The 18,342-nt window shown below is 60.1% G+C and overlaps 1 protein-coding gene across 2 annotated transcripts; it reads right to left on the bottom strand.

Moving 5' to 3' along the window:
* Positions 1 to 504: 504 nt before the first annotated feature.
* On the bottom strand, positions 505 to 18,100 carry NRTN (neurturin). 2 transcript variants are annotated; one of them, XM_086767528.1, is made up of 3 exons: positions 17,946 to 18,100; positions 2,544 to 2,796; positions 505 to 979 (listed from the first exon to the last, which is right to left on the bottom strand). In XM_086767528.1, exons 2-3 carry the CDS (start codon positions 2,767 to 2,769, stop codon positions 531 to 533), a joined length of 675 nt encoding a protein of 224 aa, XP_086623654.1. In that variant the 5' UTR covers positions 2,770 to 2,796; positions 17,946 to 18,100; the 3' UTR covers positions 505 to 530. The 2 variants fall into 2 exon arrangements, with proteins under 2 accessions (XP_086623654.1, XP_086623653.1); XM_086767527.1 differs by having other exon boundaries at positions 2,544 to 2,705; positions 17,946 to 18,037.
* Between the last annotated feature and the right edge of the window lie 242 nt (positions 18,101 to 18,342).

Below are 18,342 nucleotides of genomic sequence, written 5' to 3'. Positions count from 1 at the left end.
CCCCTGTGCACAAACACCCGCTCCGTGCAACGCACCAAGCACGTAACGCCTTGCGTGCGCAGTGCACCCTGCCCGCGGCATCTCTGCAGCGCCTGCGGTCCCCCCCCGTGCAGGGGAACACCCGCTCTGCAACACCCTCTCTGCCGGCAACGCGACCCGTACGTGTGACACGTAACGCACCCTGTGCACACCGCGCGTTCCCAGTGTACGACACGCCCCGTGCACGTTGCACACCCACTGTCACCCTCTGGGTGGGCTGACAGGGACCCCCCGGGCAAGCAGCTGTCACCGCTCCAACAGCCGCAGCCTCTGCCGCCACCGCCAGCCACGTCTCTAGTCCTGTGCAGCGAGCGGGACGGTAATGCTGAGGGATGCACTGGCGGCTCAGTCTCTCCTCGTCCAGCCAGAGGTCTGGGGCCCATCCCCCTCCTCCCGTCGCAGCCCCCGGTCCCTCTACCTGGCGGCCAGCAAAGATTTCGGGGCCGGGGCATCGCCTCTCCTGCCCGCTTCTCCTGGGGGGCCCCGGCCCTTCACACGCAGCCGCACTCTTTGGCTGAGAGCTCGTTGACAGTGTAGTAGCGGTTGTAGGCGTCCAAGAAGGAAACGTCGTCGTCGTAGGCCAGTGGTCGGCAGCAGGGTCGGGCCCGGACCTTCTCCTTCTTGATCTTCTTCCTGCTCCTCATGCTCTTCAGCGAGAGGTCGTAGCTCCGGAGGGCCGCCTCGCAGGTGCCGCTGCAGTAGCGGAAAAGCACTGTCTCGTCCGACTCGTAGCCCAGGCCCAGCTCGCTGACGCTCACCTCCAGCTCCTTCAGGGCACAGGGTTTGTGGCGAGCGCGGGCGCGCTTCCGGCGGCTGCCCGCCCGGGGAAAGAGCGGCAGCTCATGGCCGCCCGAGTTCATGGCCTGGCTGTAGCGCTCCACCAGCGCCGAGATCAGCTGCCGGATCTCCCCCTCCGTGTAGCTCTCCAGCAAGCTGCTGTCTGCAAGAGAAGAGACAGCCGTTAGGGGGATGTCCAGCGGTGGCGGACGTTCGCTGGGATGAGTGGACATCCCCAGGATGGAGGTCCCCTGGGGCAGGTGGTTGTCGCCCAGGGTGGTGGCCGTCCCTGGTGCTGGCTCCTGGCTCCCTCCGCATGCAGTAGGAATTGCAAAAATTGCAAAATCCAACGCTTGGCCAACACGTGGCCGAACGGCTGCGTCTCCCAGAAGCCATCTTAGAGACATGCACAAGGTGCCCCAAGGCTTTGAACCCAAACCCCAAGGCTCACAAACCCCAGGGTGGGCACAGGGAGGGGGCCACAGCCCAGGCCCCCAGGCTTGCGAGGGCAGGAAAGCAGCAGGGTGAAAAATCCCCAAACTCCCCTTCCTCCATTTCCCTCTTCTGCCTTATTTTCTTTTTTTTTTTTCCCCTACCAGCTCTCCCCTGCCTGGAGCTGTCCCAAACAGCCCCTTCCACTGCACAACATCAAGTGCATGCTTAAAAGCCAACTATTAAGGGGCGGAAAAAAACCCACCCGCTATTAACTCCTGCCATGCTCATGGCTTCCAGATGGCTGTGGCCGGGGAACCGGGCAGCCGCGCTTCTCCGGCATGGCCGGACACCGGCACCATGCTGGGATATCGGAAGGACGAAGCACTTGCAAAAAGCATCCCGGCAGGAATTAAAGATGCCAGTGCTGCTCCTTGGTGGAAAAAAATAGGAAAAACCACCTGATCCTGACCAAGAGATGATGCTGCAGAACAGCTGCGATGGGACTGGGGAGAAACACCAACAAATTTAATATTTGCGCTGTTTCCCTATGGTCTGGGTGGAAGGGTTGCCCCCTAGGACCCCTAGGCCAGCAGCCACCACGCAAACTGTCCTCAATGGCCACTGGCACCATCCAGGTCCCTTTGTCCTACCACTGAGGTCGGGGTTAGTCCAGCTCAGCGCCAAGGGAGGCGCGGGAAAGAAGAGGAAAGCGTAATTTGACAGCTTGTCATTGATTTCAAAATTTCAACCCCAAAAAAAGTTCTTTTGGTTTGGAATCAAAACAAACATGCCGGAGATTTCCAGCACACTGCCAGCACGAAAGGGCGAGCGGCGCTGCGGGGGAAACCGCTGCCTCCCCGCAGAGCGGAGCCATTCCCCCTCGTGTTCAGCTCCTGTTTGACATTTTGCATATATAAAAATAGTGTAGAAATTTAAAAAAAAATTTAAAACATGCCATTTGGAGCTAAAAAAGCAGTTTCTTTGCACTAAGATGAGCGTTCGCATTTGGTTTCCCTATATGGAGAGCTGACGTGCTTGCACCGAGGTTTGATGCGGAGCGGCTGGGGTTTTGTGGGACCCCCTGCTCACCACCCCAAGCTCCTCTTCCAACACTCGTAAAAGGGATGAGCAGCAGCAGGAGGGGACGGCGGGGAAAGCGGATGGGGAATAAACCCGCTGGGTTTGCTCGCGAGCTGAAAGCGCATCCCGCTGTGGGCTTGGGGCCACATCAGGCGGGCGCGGGAGGGACGGTGGGCGCGGGAGGGACGGTGGTCCCGGGCGCAGCGGCTTACACTGGGAGAGCAGCGAGCTGTGGCGTTGCAGGGCCCGTGGGGATCTCCGCGGAGCCGTCGGCAGCGAGGAGGAGGAGGAGGAGGAGGAGGATGCCCGTGAGGAAGACGGCGAGGAAGGCAAGGGACTGTATTTCCGGCTTCCGTTGAACATGTCTCTACAAACTAAAATGGATAACATGGAACTGAGGAGCATCGATGCAATGGCTGCAAACTTCCATACCTTCATCTTAGAGCAAGTCAGAACATTGAAACTCTGCAAAACAGGCAAAACAAATATCCTTATTACTTGGCCTTCGCCCGTGGGCCCCTCTTCCCTCCCCCCAGCCCTGTGGCTCAGGTCTCCCGTGGGACTACCAGCGTCCCCTTGGCTCCAGCTCGTCCCCCCTGCCCCCCCCAAGACCAGTGTCGCAATAGGGAAACTGAGGCACAGAGATACGGTGCCGGCCAGGGCTGTGCTGCAAAGGGGACATTGGCCTTGGTGGGCGAGGGCAGCTTGGGGCTGGTGGTGGCCATGAGGACAAGTCGGTGTCCTTACCGTATCCAGCCCAGGCAGCCCACAGCCTGGCTGGGCAGGCGGATATCCACCGCCCCTCGCGCCAGTGGCTGTGAGCAAAGGACGGACAAACTCATGCCAGGCCAGCTGGTGACACCTCTTCACCCGGCACACCCCGTCCATGGGATGGGGTGAGCAGCACAGGGAGCCCCTGGCTCCATCGTCGTCCCCCCTCCCTGGCAGAGCCCCGGTTGGTATCCCGCTCCTTTGGCGAGCTGCACCGCGAGTCTGCTCCTGCCATCCGCTCGCCCAGACCGCGTCGGTGAACAGGGTCACGCTGCTCGACCGGAGCCTCAATCCCTCCCCGCCGGCGCACCCACACAGCAGCTCCATCAAAACCAGACAAAATCAGGAAAAAACTCAGGAAAAAAAAATGAACAGAGCGGTTGGACCGTACTGGCGCGGCTCCAAGGCCTGCGGTGGGACCAGGCACCTCGGCCGTGCGGATCGTCCGGGGCCGCAGCCCAGCAATTCCTCAAAGCATTAAAAAACCCCGCTGGTATTTCCCTCGCAGGTGAGCAGGCCCTTACCTCACGCCATTCCATTTTCTCCATCCAGAGCAGATTGGAGCTGGTGGGATTTTACCAGTGACCCTGCAGCCGGGCAGGGCAGCGGGAATCGGGTCTGTGCTCCCGTCAATGGCTGTCAGCCATTAAATCCCATCAAAGCCAGGCTCTGGAAAGCAACACAGGCTTGCAGCCGCCTCCTGGCCCTTTTTTTTTTTATTTCAGCTCCGTGCAAACTCCAAACATTTCTCCTTTTTAAATAAATTTTCCACGGGGAGAAAAAAAGGAGAGAATGAAAAAAAACCCCCTAACTCCAGTTTAGCAATATTTGCCAAATAGAATTTACCGGGAGGGAAAAATTTTTATTTTAAAATGGAATTTGACAGATTTGCCTTTACTGTTATTGTAGAAAACAACAAGAAGGGCTGTGAATGCTGCCGCATTGCTAGCAACCCTTTATTTTACAGGATGCAGATAATTGCCCGTTAACTAACAGTAATTATATGCCCTGTAGGTTACAAGATAATTGTAGAACCCAGCCAGAGTCTAAATATTTTCAACTGGGCTATAAACAATGCCAAGCTAGAAAAAGAATAGTTTCACCATATAAGGAGGTAAGATCGTGAAATCCCGCCGGGGTACAAAGCGGCGGAGCTGGCCGAGACACCGCGCCGATAAGCACCGGCAGCAGAACGCGCGTCGGGTCGAGAGCTTGCAGCCGGCTGGTGGGGAGCGGGAAGAACACCGGGATCCGGGATGGGGATGGTCCCTGTCCACCGCCGCCTCTCCTCTGGTGGAACCAAGGTTGGGCGGGCCTCCCCGTCCTGCAGCCGCAGGGAGGGCGATGGAGGCCGCTGGGTGTGTTTGCGTCTACAGCCATCCGCAGAACGAGGTGCCTCGAGCTCAGATTTCTCCTGCAAGTTAAGAGCAGGAGCGGGGAATGGGCACCAAAAACCCTCACTGGCGTCAAACGGTTCCCAGCAAGGCTGCAGGGATAGGGGCTAAATGGCAAAGGACCGAGAAAATTGCATTTTGTCCTTGGAGAGCTTGCAAAATTTGGGGAGTGTAGGAGTTGTGAAGAAATGGCAGCCCCAGGTGAAGCAGACAGTGGGGGTTTTGGAGGTGGGGAAGGGACCCCACGTGTTGTCGGCAGCGGCTGGCTGTCCAGGAGGACAAGCGGCTTTCGGCAGCTGCTGTTTGGGCATTTCGGGAGGTGAACACCACGGTGGGCAACCGGCTCTGGGATCACGCACAACCCAGAGCTCAGCTTTCAGCGTTGCCTCCCGAGCTGCTCCCGGGGTCTCAGCCCCCTCCAAGGGCTGCGACGGAGCACGGCTGCGACGCTCCAACCATGCACCTGAGAATGGGCCTCTGACTTATTGCAAGCCCATTACATTTTAGGAGGGTGGTTTTGGCCTCGCTGCACTTCCCGTTAAAAAGCCTCCTGTTTCAGCAGCCAGTGGCTCCCACCCACTCGCTGGTGACCTTTCAAAAGACTAAAACCCCAGCGCTGACGTGCAAAACAATTAAAAAAATATATAAATATTCCAGGCTTTGCCTTTGGTTTCTCTTGCTCTAAACAGCCACAGACCACATGTGCCAGCCTGTGGGGAAAGCTGAAGTTCGGGGTGAGGGGAAAGGAAAAGCACGTGCGCACGCAGGAATCGCCGCCACGACTCAGCCGAGGGGACGCTCGAGCTGCACCCGCCTGTCTCCCTGGTTTCCACACATCTTAAATCCACTCCCAGCAACGATCCATCATCCCAAGGGATTTGACCTGCACTCCCCTGGACCCATCGTTGCGGGAATCACTGCGCGGCTCTCCCGCTGCTCTGTTTAGAGACGTGGGGTACAGCCCTGCTGGCTCAGCCCCATCCCGCAGCCCAAAACCTCGCCGGGTGCACACCTGCACCCAAAGGTGCCTGTGCCCCAGGATGCACTGTACACCCCAAGCATGGCAGTGATTTGCGCACAAGTGTGCAGGGGTTAAATGGGCGAAGGAGCAGCTGGGTACTCAGGGTACCCCAACTGGCACCCAGATCCGGAAAATTGCCCATTAAATCCACACTGGTGGCTCGTTCCGCTTCCTCAAAGCAATTCTGGAAAGACGGGAGCGCGTTGCATGGGTGAGGATGGGCCAGTGGGGGTAGGGTCTGGCTGCAGGGCAGACGTGGGCGGCCGAAACGCCGGACTGGGCGGGACAAGGCTGCTCCAGCTTTGCCCCCCTCTTTCTGGAGGGGATGGAGAAACCCAGAAGAGTCTGGGCTCTGGGGTGGCGCAGGAGCTGCAGGTGCACAAACGCGGGTGCGAGGGTGTGCCACGGGACCGATGGGGACAGGATGGCTCGCAGAGAGGTGCGGTCTCACCCAGGGACATCCGGTCCTCACGCAGCCTCTACAGCACAGAAATCCCTCTTTTTGCAGGGCAAACAGGCAAGCACTGTTGTCACAAGCACCCTGCTCTGCTCCTACAACGCGTCCCTGGGAGCCGAGACCCATGGAGCCGTCACAGCTTTATGAGTCACCCTCTGCCACGGGCCACTCCAGTGTGGCCACTCCAGCCCCAAAACACACCCACAGAAGCTGCGCCGCCGTCACCCGTGGGGCCGTGCCCTGGGTTTGCTGCGAGCGGGCTTTTGGGTTGAGTCCTGGCGGGGTGTGGATGCTCGCAGCCACGTTATATCCCGGGGAGGGACCCAGGGATCCTCCTGCGCTTGATGAGCAGCCAAAGTTTGCGCTCAGCTTTTCTTCTGGAGAACAGCCCGAAAGCTCCTTATTTTCCTGCATTCTCCTGAGAATCCGTTAACGCGATCACAACCGTCTAGCCGCGCCATGTCTGCTGCCAAGTGGGAAACACAATCCTGCAGGAGAAGACCCTTCCCCGCTGGACAACCCCAAACCCAGCTCCATTTCGCAGGAGTCCAGCAAGAAAACCACTGCGGCGCGAAGCCTTTCCTCTGGCAGCCTCCTCCGCCGGCCACCTGCCCTGCTCCCATCCCCGCTGCAGCCGGCTCCTGCCGGGGCTCGCTGCTTTCCGGGCAGAGGAAAAACTACTCTGTGTCCTGAAGAACTGGAAATCTTAAGGAAAAACAACAAACAGCAGCACAGCCAACTCCCATTGCTTAGGCTGGAGGGAGCAAGCTAATGATCTTGGCTCCCCGTGCCGCTGCCGATCCTCCCCAAAAACCTTCTCTGAGCATCTCATGCCTCTCGTCGTGCTTTTTGAAGGGGAGCCAACAAATCCACCCCACAGCCCTAAGTAAACTTTTCCAAGGCTTGATTCAGAAAAAACCCAACAAACAAAACCAGTCAAATCAATTGAGCCTCATTTCTAGTTGGAGTTTTCTTCCCTCCAGCTCCCGAGTGTCGGCGTTTCCGCTGCCTTTTACTGCTGAATGAAAAAGCAGCGATCCCTTCCCTGCAGATGCATCACCTTCACTCACACAAACAGAGCATTTTGAGCTCCTCGGACCTGCCTTGCTTTTCATGCGCTCGCTTTTTCTCATAGCTGGGCTTTCTTTTTCCTAACCCATTTCCAGGTTTCAAGGAGACTCTTAGGATTTGTTTCTGATATCCGCTGACTCCTTAAAGCCTTAGCTCCTGGAGCCATGAGATGAAGGAGGAAAAGCAGAATTTTACTTATTTCACCCTAAATCCTCCTTGCTGGAGAGGGAAGAGGAGACGCAAAAACTTTCTGTCCTGACACTTCAAAGCCCAGAAAGCAGAGAACCCAAAAGACATTATATTCTAAGTGTGCCATAAATTTTCAGTCGATTCATGCTTCCGGGCATTGATTCATTATTTTCAAGCACTCGGCCTCAGCCACGCCGCAAGAATGGATGAGGCCACGGAGTGGCCGAGGTTTTTTTGGCAAGGCAAAACACTTGGAGAGACAAAAGCCTTGACGGGACATCAGAGAGAGCTTCCACCTGCCACACTCTGTTTATTTTAGTGCCTTACATGGGAGCCAAGCTGCTTTGAAATCCCGGCTCCTCATGACTCACCCCGCAGGAATTAAACAATTTCCATCCAGGCTCACGGCGAAGCGGCTCCTCCAGCCCCCGGCTCAACGCCTGGTCCCGCTCGAAGGATGGTCAGCCGGTCCCAGAGGGGATGGGGGTGGCGGAGAGACCGCCTGGGCAGACTGTCCACCAAAACTGATAACAAGCTCCTGATGTGCTTTTTTTGGGAATTGAACCCCCTGCCAAGAGCATGGGTGTGTCTGACACCCCTGAGCAAGGAGGATGCTGCAGAGGGTACCAGAGCCTGCAGCGGGACGGCCAGTGCCCCAGGGGCAAACCAGCCCCAAAATGGCGAGACAGGCCCCCAAATGGGGAGCGTTGAAAGCAAAAAAGCCCCAAACCCTGATCTGAGTTGAACTGTTGGATTTTCCTGCTCTTCTGACAGTACATGAGTGCACAACTGAGGGGAAGCAAGACGATGTCCCCATCCCCAGCTCTGCTCCAGAGGTGGCTCCAGGGACACGGGGCAGCAGCACCCACGTCCCCAGCAGCTCCTCTCCCATCCCATCACAGCCCCACCCTTTGCGAAAAGCGGCGACGGCCACAGCGTGTCCCACGGCCCCGCGGTGTTGGCTCATCCCCATGCTGCCTTCCTCCGCTCCCCAGCTCGCCCCGCTTCCCCCGTAAGCAAAACCAGAGCCGAGCATGGGACACATGGTTCTGCTTTGCCTAAGTGAAAACCAGCCCAGCGCAAGAAACTCCAAAGCTCTTCCCGCAGCCCCAGCTTCCCCCGGTCCCCTCCAAGGGGTCGACCGCAAATGAGCCAGATCCTTGTCCCCGGGCTTCCCGCCGCAACCCGGCTCCTTTGGGAAAGCCTTTTGGGGTGACAGCCAAAGCCTCTCCTGGCTGCAGCCGCTCGGCACGGCCCTGGCGAGGAAACGGCGGTGGTGGAGCTGATCCAGGACCCGCGGGATGACAGAGGGGAGAAGGGGCCGTGGTTGGGCAGGGGGAGCATCAGCATTCCTGGCGGTGCGGGGAGCCCCTCGGCTGAACACGTCAACCGTCAGCAAGCTGCGTCGTTCCCACGCTGACATGACATTTACGTTCAGGCTGAATTACAGCGGGTTTGGTTTACATCTCTCCAAACAGCTGGATTAAAAAAAAACCCACAAAACAAAAAACCAACACCCAACCCCATCATCATGATAAAAATAATATGAAAAATAAGTCCCCACCAAGCCCGTGCGACACAGCTGAAGGGTTTGCCAGGGGCTGTGCCAGGGTCTGTTCTGCTGCAGGTGATGCCACGGGGCAAAGGCCACACCGTGCTCCGGGTCATGGCTGGAGAAGGAAGATTTCACAGATTTCACACCGGGACATGGTGTCTCAAAGCGAGCAGTAAGGTTGGGACGCCGCTGAGCGGCGCCGGGGCAGTTGCCGTCAGATGGAGCAGCCCCGGTCTTGTCCCCATCCGTATTCCCACCACTGGGCTCTGGGGAGCCAAACCGGCTCAGAGGCAGTGGGGTTGAGCACCGCAGGTGGCATCGGGAGATGCCGGGAGGCTCGGGGCAGGTACATCAACTCATCCGCACCGTACACGCGTCCTGCATCCCTAGGCACCTCCGAAGCAGTGCTGCACCCACGGGTACCTCCTGCTCGCCGTGGGCTGCAGGGCTGGGAGCAAGCAGGTGCGGGACCCCCGCAGCCCCCACAGCACGGCCAGAGCCCTGCATCAAGGAGGACGTGCCCTGCTCCCTGTCCCTTGGCAAGGGGGTTGGGGGCTCTTCCAGGAGAGGATGAAGCACAGGGGAGGGAGAGAAAAAAAAAAAAATCCCAATTTCTGCCCTGGCCAAGGGGCACCGTAAGGAGCCGACCCTGCGTGGCAGGGGACAGCACCGTGTCACCCTGAGCCGTGCCGGCTTGCGTGGGCAGGAGAAGCCAAACTCACCAGGATGGAAAACCCAACACCAGTGCAGCGCCTGGCACCGTGCCCGTGCCCCCAGCCCAGGAACACCAAGCAGAGACCCCGAGGCCCTGCTTGCCTCCGCGGGGCAGAGCCCGCCCCACTCGGACCCATGTGGGGGCCAGACTCCTCCAGGGAGTCGTGGCGAGACGGATGCCAGGATGATGCTGGCTGGTCTCACCGTCTCCCGTCCCTCCCACAGGATTTCTGCTCTCACCGTCCGGCGCGCGCTCCGGCATGGCGCAGAGCTGCGGGGAGGCAGGCGGCCCCGCGGGACGCATCTGCACCCCGGGCGATCAGCACTGGCAGCTTCGATTCCTTCCCTGGAGGTCCCGTGCGGGCTTTCGCGTCATTAATTAACAGGCGACATGCAACGGGTGCCCGGCGGGGAGGAATCCTGCTGCCGCTGCGGACCCGAGTGCGGCGACGCGGTGTTTTCTGCCGCCGTTCCTGCTGAGTCCCCGCGCTGGGGTCGGCTCAACCCCGGCTGGGCTTGGCTGATCCCTGCGAGGGCAAATAAAGACACTGTTTCCCCCCAGCCTCGACCACCCTCGTCTCCCACTCCGCCGCTCTGCCCTTGCCTCTCTGTCCGCCGCTCGCCAGGGCACAACGGAGGCAGAGACGCGGCTGCAATATAAATCAGCATTGGGGGGGAAAAAAAAAAAAAGGAAAGCGGTTTAAATGCGGCACGGCTCACTGCAGCGCTCACGCTGCCCGGCCAGCTCAGGGGCACCTGGGTGAGACCTGCACCCCCAACACCCCTCACCCTCCAGCTCTGAAAAAAAACCCATTGAAAACATCACATTTGGGGGATCTCTGTTCCTTTTCCTAGCTAAAAATCAACAAAAGCGTGGAAAAATCCCAGGTGGGTGGTGCGGTCCCCAGCCGGTGAGGTGCGATGGCTGCGCCAAGGTCGGCAAGGCCATAGCAACCCAAAAACCCCCACGGGCTGATTCAGTCGGTTCTCAGCAGCGGGAAGAGCTGCCCTTTATGATGAGAGATGAGCAACTAGAGAGAAAATTATGAGAAAATGCTTCAGGAGCGTATTGCTTGGCATGTCAGCTGGCGCAGAGAGCGGGGCTCGTGGCAGGATGCAAAATAACACCGTAACGGGGAAAGAGGTGGGAAAAAAAACTGCAAAAAGCCCCACTGATGCAGCCAAATCCCCGTGAAAATGGGCAGAGAAAATAAAATATACCATGTGAAATCCCACCAAAGCCAGGATGGTTTCTGTAACCTTGCAGGAAATCAGGGATAACTCCAGCCAGAAAAAAAAAAAGCACGAGCAAGCCCCCCCCCCCGGTACCGGGCACCCATGGGTGCTGGTGTGCGGGCAAACAGAGCCTCAGTCACCACTCAACACCGTTTCTGCTGCCCAAAATTTCCCACTCATGCTAAAACGTGAGCCTGAATTTTTTATTTTTTTTTTCTTTTCCCTGTGGAGTGACAAACCACCCCCCCCCCCCGCACGAAATAAGGATGCGATGCCAAAAAGGGGTGGTTTGTCGGAGGAAGCTAATTACTGTGGCTTGTTTGAACAACCCCAGTGCCTCGGGAAACAGGGTTAAAAGCTTAGATTTTGGCTGCGAGACGGAGCCCAGGCCCCAGATGTGCTTTCCTCTGGGGTTTTAACACTGCTGGTATCTGTGAGCTGCCACGGGTGCGCTGGGGGCAAAAATCTCTTTTTTTTTTTTTTCCCCAAGAAAGGCGAAGCGCCTGGTGGGATCCAGGAGGGAAAAACAGGACAGAGGCAGGAGGGCAGGAGGGCTGCCATGAAAGCATCACCTCCTCCCTCCCAACAGCTTTGGCCGCTTTTGCCTTCCTGGTTTTGTCGGGTTTTCCTTCCTTGAGGATTTGCCGGGTGTCACAGCACGCTCTGGCCCCTCCAAATCCCTGGGGTGGGAGGGGGTCACTGTGCTGCAGTGTGCCTTGGTTTCCCCTTTGCAAAAATGCCCTGGGAGCACGACGGCCCTCGAAGGACTCCATGTATTAATTCCCCATTTTTCCAGGAGCAGAACGGCCACCTCCGGCTTTCCCACGCGTCTCCAGTGGGCTGGTGTGGTCCCTTCACCTCCCCGCTTCGTAACTCCCGTTGTCGCACCTGGGTCGGATCCGGCCCTGACCCAGCATCCCTGCACGCGGGACAGGCTGGGTCGGAGCCGAGCCGTGCCGGGGGCAGGACGGGAGGTTTACAGCCCCCGGGCGCCCTTGGAGGGCGAGCACCCATCCCCGTCCCTCAAAAGCCGTGAGACCAAGCAGTGCAAGTGGTGCCGGCGCTGGGAAATCCCCCATATCCCCGCTCCCCTTTTCCCTGTATACATTTAATTTCTTTTTGCACAGAAGGAGCCGGCTTGTCAAGGCGCCCACCGGAGATTACAGCGTGGGGCTGAGGGCAGAGAGACCCCAGGGAGGTTCGCAAATCCAATTTGCGCTAAACCCTTCCAGGGGGCTTTGGATGGCACACAGATTAATATCCCATCAGCATTGACCGTCCGGCTCCAGCAGCAACCGCCGACATGTTGAACCACTTAGCGCAGCTCCAGAGCGAACAAATGAGAAATTCCTCCCAAGGCAGCAACAACGGCGGACTGGGAATGGAGATTTTGGGTGGGGGAAGGTCAAAACTGGGAGATGCTTGGGATAAAGAGGGTTGGGGTAGGTGAAGGCTCTCCAAAAGACTGGAACTCCGCATGCAGAGACGCTGATACTGTGGCACAGCATCACGTTGACGCAGACGGACAAGTCCCTTGACTTTTCCTGTCACTGAGGGGAAAACCCGCTTGGGATACCCTCAGGGATCGGAGGCTTTCCACATGGAAGAGCCACACAGCATCCAAAAAAAAAAAGCAAAGTTTTCCCTTCTGAGCCCTCTGATCGCACCCAATCGATCCCAGGACGTTGGCACGAGAAAGGTGTGGAGGCACTGCCCTTCCCGTCCATCTCCCGCAACTCCAGATCAGATCCAATCGAGCTTGTGCATAAGAGTCCGGGATTGTCGTTCCCACCCCCAGCCAACGCCACGGTGCGCTCTGTGCCGCCGGAAAACGTGCTTTGCAATCGGAGCGTGGCCGCGCAAACCTGCGGAGGAGCTGACGCCAGCAGCGGGGCGAGGGCAGGACCGCGGGGCGATGCGGGCCGTGACAATTCGCCCCTTTTCTGCCAGTTTTCCACCTTTCCCAGCCCAGATGCTGCAGTGGGACCCGCTGCTGGGAGCAACAGGGAAATAAAGAAAGTGCTGCTAGGACATAACGGGGTGCTGGAGGAAGAGCTCCAGCAAGAAGATGGATTGCGGGAGCAGAGCCGGCAGCCGCAGCCAAGCCCTGCGTCCTGCACCGTGCCATCCCAGCGGGGAGCCCCGGGCCACCGAACCGATGCCACCGCTCCTCCTTCGCCTTTAGCCCACGCAGCCTGTCCCGCCGGCATTGGGGGACGGAAAAGCTCAATCGTCCTCCGATCTGCGCTTGGAGATGGGCAGGGACCAGACTCCCTTCTCCTCCTCGGCCTCTGCCAGCGCGAGGGCCGTTGCCTTCCTCTGCCGACAAGACCCGACCGCAAGCGAGGCTTTGCCAGGGCATCGGCAGACACCACCGTCCCTTCGCGCCTATGCGCCCTCCCTCTGCCTGCGCTCAGAGCCTCGTGCCACCCAAATCCTGGCTGGGTCCTTCTGGCCTCTCCTCTGCCCACCCGTGTCCCAGAACCGCTCTCGGGCACTAAGCAGCCGCGTCCCCTCCCCGGTTCGGGGCAGCGGGGCCACGCCATCGGCACCCAGCCCAGCTCGGCTTGGCAAGGCGGAGCATCGCTGCCAGCGGCCGCCTCCCGCGTCCTCCTGCCACGTGCGGCGGCTCTGCTGCTGGCACTGTCCCTCCCAGATGGCTCCGTGGAGCTGCTAAGCCTCAAAAATGTGCTCTTAATAAGCCAGCACCACTTAACGAAGAGAGCAGCTGCCCTATTAACTCAGAGGGGCGCCCTTCCTCGGGGACACCCGGGAGGGACGGGACCGGCGTCCCTGGGTGGGATGCGGCACCGGCTTGAGAGGATGAAGATGTTTTGGTTCGTATCCAAGGCTTTGGCCGGCTTTGGTCTCCCCATGTTGCACAAGGGCACAGCATCCCTGCCTGTTGTGGGAAAGGCAGCAGAGAGGGAAAATCCCAGGGAAAACCCAGCAGGCTGCTCCAGCACCCTGCTGGGATCATCCTCTGCCCGTTCCTCCCAGCATGGCTCCACTGGCTGCAGCCAGAGCCGCTCAGGGGACCACGACCACTGGGGTGGACCCCATGGGGATTTGGGATTTTGGCTTGCAGCCCCCATGTCAGCGGCGCAGGGACGAGTCGACCCCGCTCGGCTCCAGGAGCGCAGCACGAGGCTGCCCGGGGCGGCAGGACCGGGGGCTCTGCCCCGTTTTAGGGTGCCAGGAGGTCCTCGGCCACCAGCCGCCTTCACCAAGTCCGACAGCCCCGACGTTTTATAGGGGAGGGTCAGGGAGCAACAACAGCCAGCAATAAATACAGCCCGTGCTCCCGGCCAGCCCTGTCAGCACAGCCAAAACCAACAGCATTAAAGGCAAAAAAAGGCACCGCACGCCGTGCAGAAGCCCGCGGCCCGCTCCGCCATGCGAGTGCTCGGTGCCTTTGCCAACAGCTCTGCCACGGTGAGCGAGGGCCAGAGATGGCAGAGGAGGCAAGAGTGGCTCCCGCCCCGGGGACTCGCCCAAAACGTGTTCGTCGATGTCTGGCTGCCGTGGAGCTGCCGTGGCTTGCAGACAGCGAGGGCGGTGGGCTGCCAGCCCCCCCCCAGCCCCCGACGATGGCTGTTTGCTCCATCCACCCCCTGGATGCTCTAAATAGGCTTCAAAAATCAGCATTCATTTGGTTCCTTCTGGGGTACATTTTTTCTCCCTGAGAAAGACCAGGGGTGGGCTTACGACTGCGTCGCCCCTCTGCCACGGCCTGGAAAAAAAACAAGATGGAACTGGGGGCCCCATTACAGCAAACCTGCAAACCCAGACCCGGCTGACGAGCCATCTCCTTGGGCATCGCCCCGGAGAGCTCACAGACGGGATTGATCGCCCTGCCCCGAGCCCCACGCAGCCAGGTCCCTGCGCTGCAAGAAATTGCAGAAATAGAGAAAGATGCCATTCCTGCCTTGGGTGAGCGCAGCCGGAGAGTGATGCTACAGGAGGAACTTCCCCTCCTTGGACATCTCCTGCTCCCTCCTGGCAGCCACCATCCATCCCGTTTGGACAAAGCTCAAAGGAAACCTTTTCTGTTGAAAAAAATGAAAAAGTGGTTCCATCAAAATCAAAACACTAAACAAAAATCAGTGTTGATGCGACTGCCATTGCTTATTAGGAGACTGCCATGCTGGCTTTGCACAGCTGCAGGAGGAAATGCTTTTTTGTTGTCGTTCGAGAACAACGCGGTGGCAAATAGATTGTTTCAATTTAGCTCTCTGGATCTTGAGTTACAAAGTGAGCCCATTTTGGGTTTCATGACGAGGAAGCAAAGGGAACAAAACCGCTTGTGGCATTTCCCTTCCCAGGGCGGTCGCAGAGGGGGTGGCTCCGTTCCTACGCTCTTGGGATGCTCCTTCACACAAGAGCATCTCTGCACCGTGCCCGGCACAGCCAGGAGGGAGCCAGTTTGGGTTTCTCTTCCTCTCCTTCAAGTTTAACGGGGAAAGATTACTCCAAACTGGCCAAATCCCAGAATAAGCTAGGCTGGGTGGGATTTCTCCAGTCCAAACAGGTGGTGCTGGAGCAGACGGCTCACCCTGACTGAAGGACTGGTCCGCCCCATGGCTGCATCGCTGCGGCAGTGCTCCTGGGATGCTCCTGGGATCCCTGGCACGGTAAGAGTGGAGGTACCTGGGCCCTCACCCCCTCCCCACGCACGCTGAGCCCTGGGAGCTGCCGGAGCGCGATCCCATGCTGCTGCCCTGGCCAGGCTTAGCGAGGGTCCTGGAAGCAGGATGGCGCACATGTGCTTCAGCTTAGACCAGCAATTAAATTGCCTGCGGCACCAGGGGGAAAAAAAAAAAAAAAAAACCAAAACCCACCAAACCCACACCAGTAAACCACGTACCAGTCCTGAGCTGCGCCACCGCACCTCCTGCGACGCGCACCACGCGGAGCCGCTGGACCCCCCCTGCTCTCAGCATCTCCCCCTCTGCCGAGGCTCAGCCGCGCTGGGTACCCTGAGATGCTCCCTAGGAAGGGGCCGACACCAACAGGCAGCTGTCGGCTCTTTGTGACCCCCTCCCCAAGCCCACCCCTGCGTGGGGATGGCGTGGCTGCGCGTGTCACGGGACGGGGCTCTCCTGGGTAGGAAGCTGCCTGCCCTGTGTGCCAATCGCCACCCCGGCGCGCTGCGCTGGGAACAGCCACGGTGACGGCTGCTCTGGCCACACTACCGGCTGGGCTGCGTTTAGAGCCACACGAGAGGCACCTTGCCCTCAAAAAGTGGCTATTGCGAATCTGACGTCCTCCCTCGCAGTCCCCCAAAGGTGGAAATCGACCTTAAAGCAGGCCCCAAGCCCCCAGGGCTAGCATGGCCAGAGGAGAGCTACCCACCTGCAGCTCTAGGAGAGGATTTTCACTGGGAGAGCAGGGAGGCGGCCGAGCGGAGAGCTGTGATTCACGCCCGCGCCGTGGGAGGGCACCCAGGCAGCCGCAGCCAGGCCTGCTCCAGCACCCAGCATCAGGCAGCCGTCCATCGGCACGGGGCACCCAGGGGTGCCCACCTCCCAGGGAGAAGGGACAGCGCCAGGACCCGCACGTCCCCCCCACGCCGCCTCACAGCTGGCTGGACCAGGTCCCTGTGCCTACAGCCCAGGGGGGTGGATGCCACGAGGCCTGGAAGGTGCCAGGCTCCCCCCCTTGCCCTTGGGAATCCCGCGGCTGTGCAGCCCAGGAGGAGCCTGGCCCCGCTGCCGCATCCGACTGCGAAGTAGCTGCAACTGCGCACAGACTGACTGCGAAGCAGGAGGGACAGCCCGGCATCCCCCCGGGGTGCCTGCAGCCGGCATCTGCTCCTTCCTCCAGTGAGACACGAGCTGGACCAGGACTGAGCAAGCACTTCGAGATCCAGCGCTATTTACAAACTCGAGATGCAGAAACGTAGGAAAGCGTCGCTTCCCTCACTCCAGCCCAGCCCTGGACCCGTGGGGACGGAGGCGCAGGACGAGCCGGCTGCCGGGCAGCTGCATGGGGACACCGAGGACGCCATGGCACAGGCAGGGCGCTGCCTCGGCCCACAGCAAATCTCAGGCGCAGCATCGCCAGCTCCGCTTTGCAACCCTGTCAGGGCCACAGCAGGCAGATTCGGGGCTGAACCAGAGGCCCAGTTAAAACCAGCAGCTAAAAAACCAAACCAGAGTGCTCAAGCCTCCTAAAACCTTTCACAGAGCCCCCCCCTTCCCTGCTCGATTTCTCTGCCCTGCGGTGCAGCGTCTCCGCCGTTAAATCTAGGAGCACCCACGAACACGGGAGTCTGAATGTGGGATCCACAGATGAACCCGGCTTCAGACCCAGGACTTCAGCACGCATCCACGACTCGTGCGCCGCTCCCGCCAGCCCCTTCTCCCGCCGCGACGAAGGACCCAGCGCCTAATTGCAGATTGGCTCCCGAAGCGACGATGGGATTTCAATCAGTGCTGGCTGCAAGCTACCATATATGTGCAATAAAGACAGGCGCGGTCCAGATTGTTTTTTTAAAGCCTTCGTACAGACCGCAGCAAGAGAGGGAAATGCCCTCCCTCGACGCCAGGGTGAAATTCGCCTCCCAGCCCCTGCTGAGCTCTGGATATATTATTACCGCAGCTCAGCGGAGGCCGAAAGCTGGCGGCTGGAGCTGGGAGAAGGTGATGGGGTTGCAGATGCAGACAGAGCCCGGCCGTAGGTCCTTCCGTTCCTTAAACTAATATTTAGACAGGACGCATTTCCCCCCCTCTCTCCTGTGAACAAACTGCACCCTGAGCCGTCCCTCGCCGTGTTTGTGTTTCTGCGTGGCGGGACGGTCTCCAAGTATGAAGCAAACTCCTTCGGCAGCCGCAAAGGCCGCCCCGACACCGAGCGGGGGGTGGGCGGCCGAGGGCCCGATCCTGGCTCTCCCCCCATCTCTTCTCTCATCCCCCCGGGAAGCCCGAAGGCCCCGATTCTGCCCCATTTGCGAGGTGACAGCATCTGACTCCAGCGAGGGGGATGTACGATCCCGGGCGGGGGAAAGAAAAAGCGGCGAAGCCCGGGGCTGGGACCGGCGACCGCAGGGCCGGGTCCCCCGGGGGGAAAAGGGGCTCAGCCGGGACCCACGGAGCCTCCCCCCGGCCCCGCACCGCCGGGCTGGGGCGGGATGGGTCCGGGCTGGCGCAGGTGCCCGGGGCCGCCGTTCCCGAGCCGGGGGCCGGGGCCGCCCGCGGGCCTTACCTGGACACCGGGCCGGTGCGCAACGCTCAGCGACGGCTCCGTGGCGGGACCGGGACACGCGTGGGGCCGGGGGCCGCCATGGGCGAGAGGCAGAGCGGCTCGGCTGGGCTGGGCTCGGCGGGGTTGCGGGGGCTCGGCCACCGCCGGCTCCCCGCGGCCGGGGGCCGGGTTTGGAGCGGGCCGGTTCCCCCGCCCCGCCCGGGTTGCGCTGCCGTGCCGCTGCCGGTGCCGGTCCAGCCCCGCCCCGTCCCAGGCCCGCCCGGTGCCGGTCCCGCCCGCGCCCCCGCAGCCAGGCGCGTCAGCGGCTCCGGTCGCTTCTCGCAGCGGAGCCGACGGGGCCTGCCCGGCCCCTCCCCGCCCCGCCCCGCCCCGCCCGGGCGCAGCCAGACCCCCCCCG

This window comes from Chlamydotis macqueenii, chromosome 26 (genome assembly GCF_036417535.1).
Source record: "Chlamydotis macqueenii isolate bChlMac1 chromosome 26, bChlMac1.mat, whole genome shotgun sequence".
Classification (NCBI taxonomy): Eukaryota; Metazoa; Chordata; class Aves; order Otidiformes; family Otididae; genus Chlamydotis; species Chlamydotis macqueenii.
This window is presented reverse-complemented; position numbering and strand designations above follow the sequence as displayed.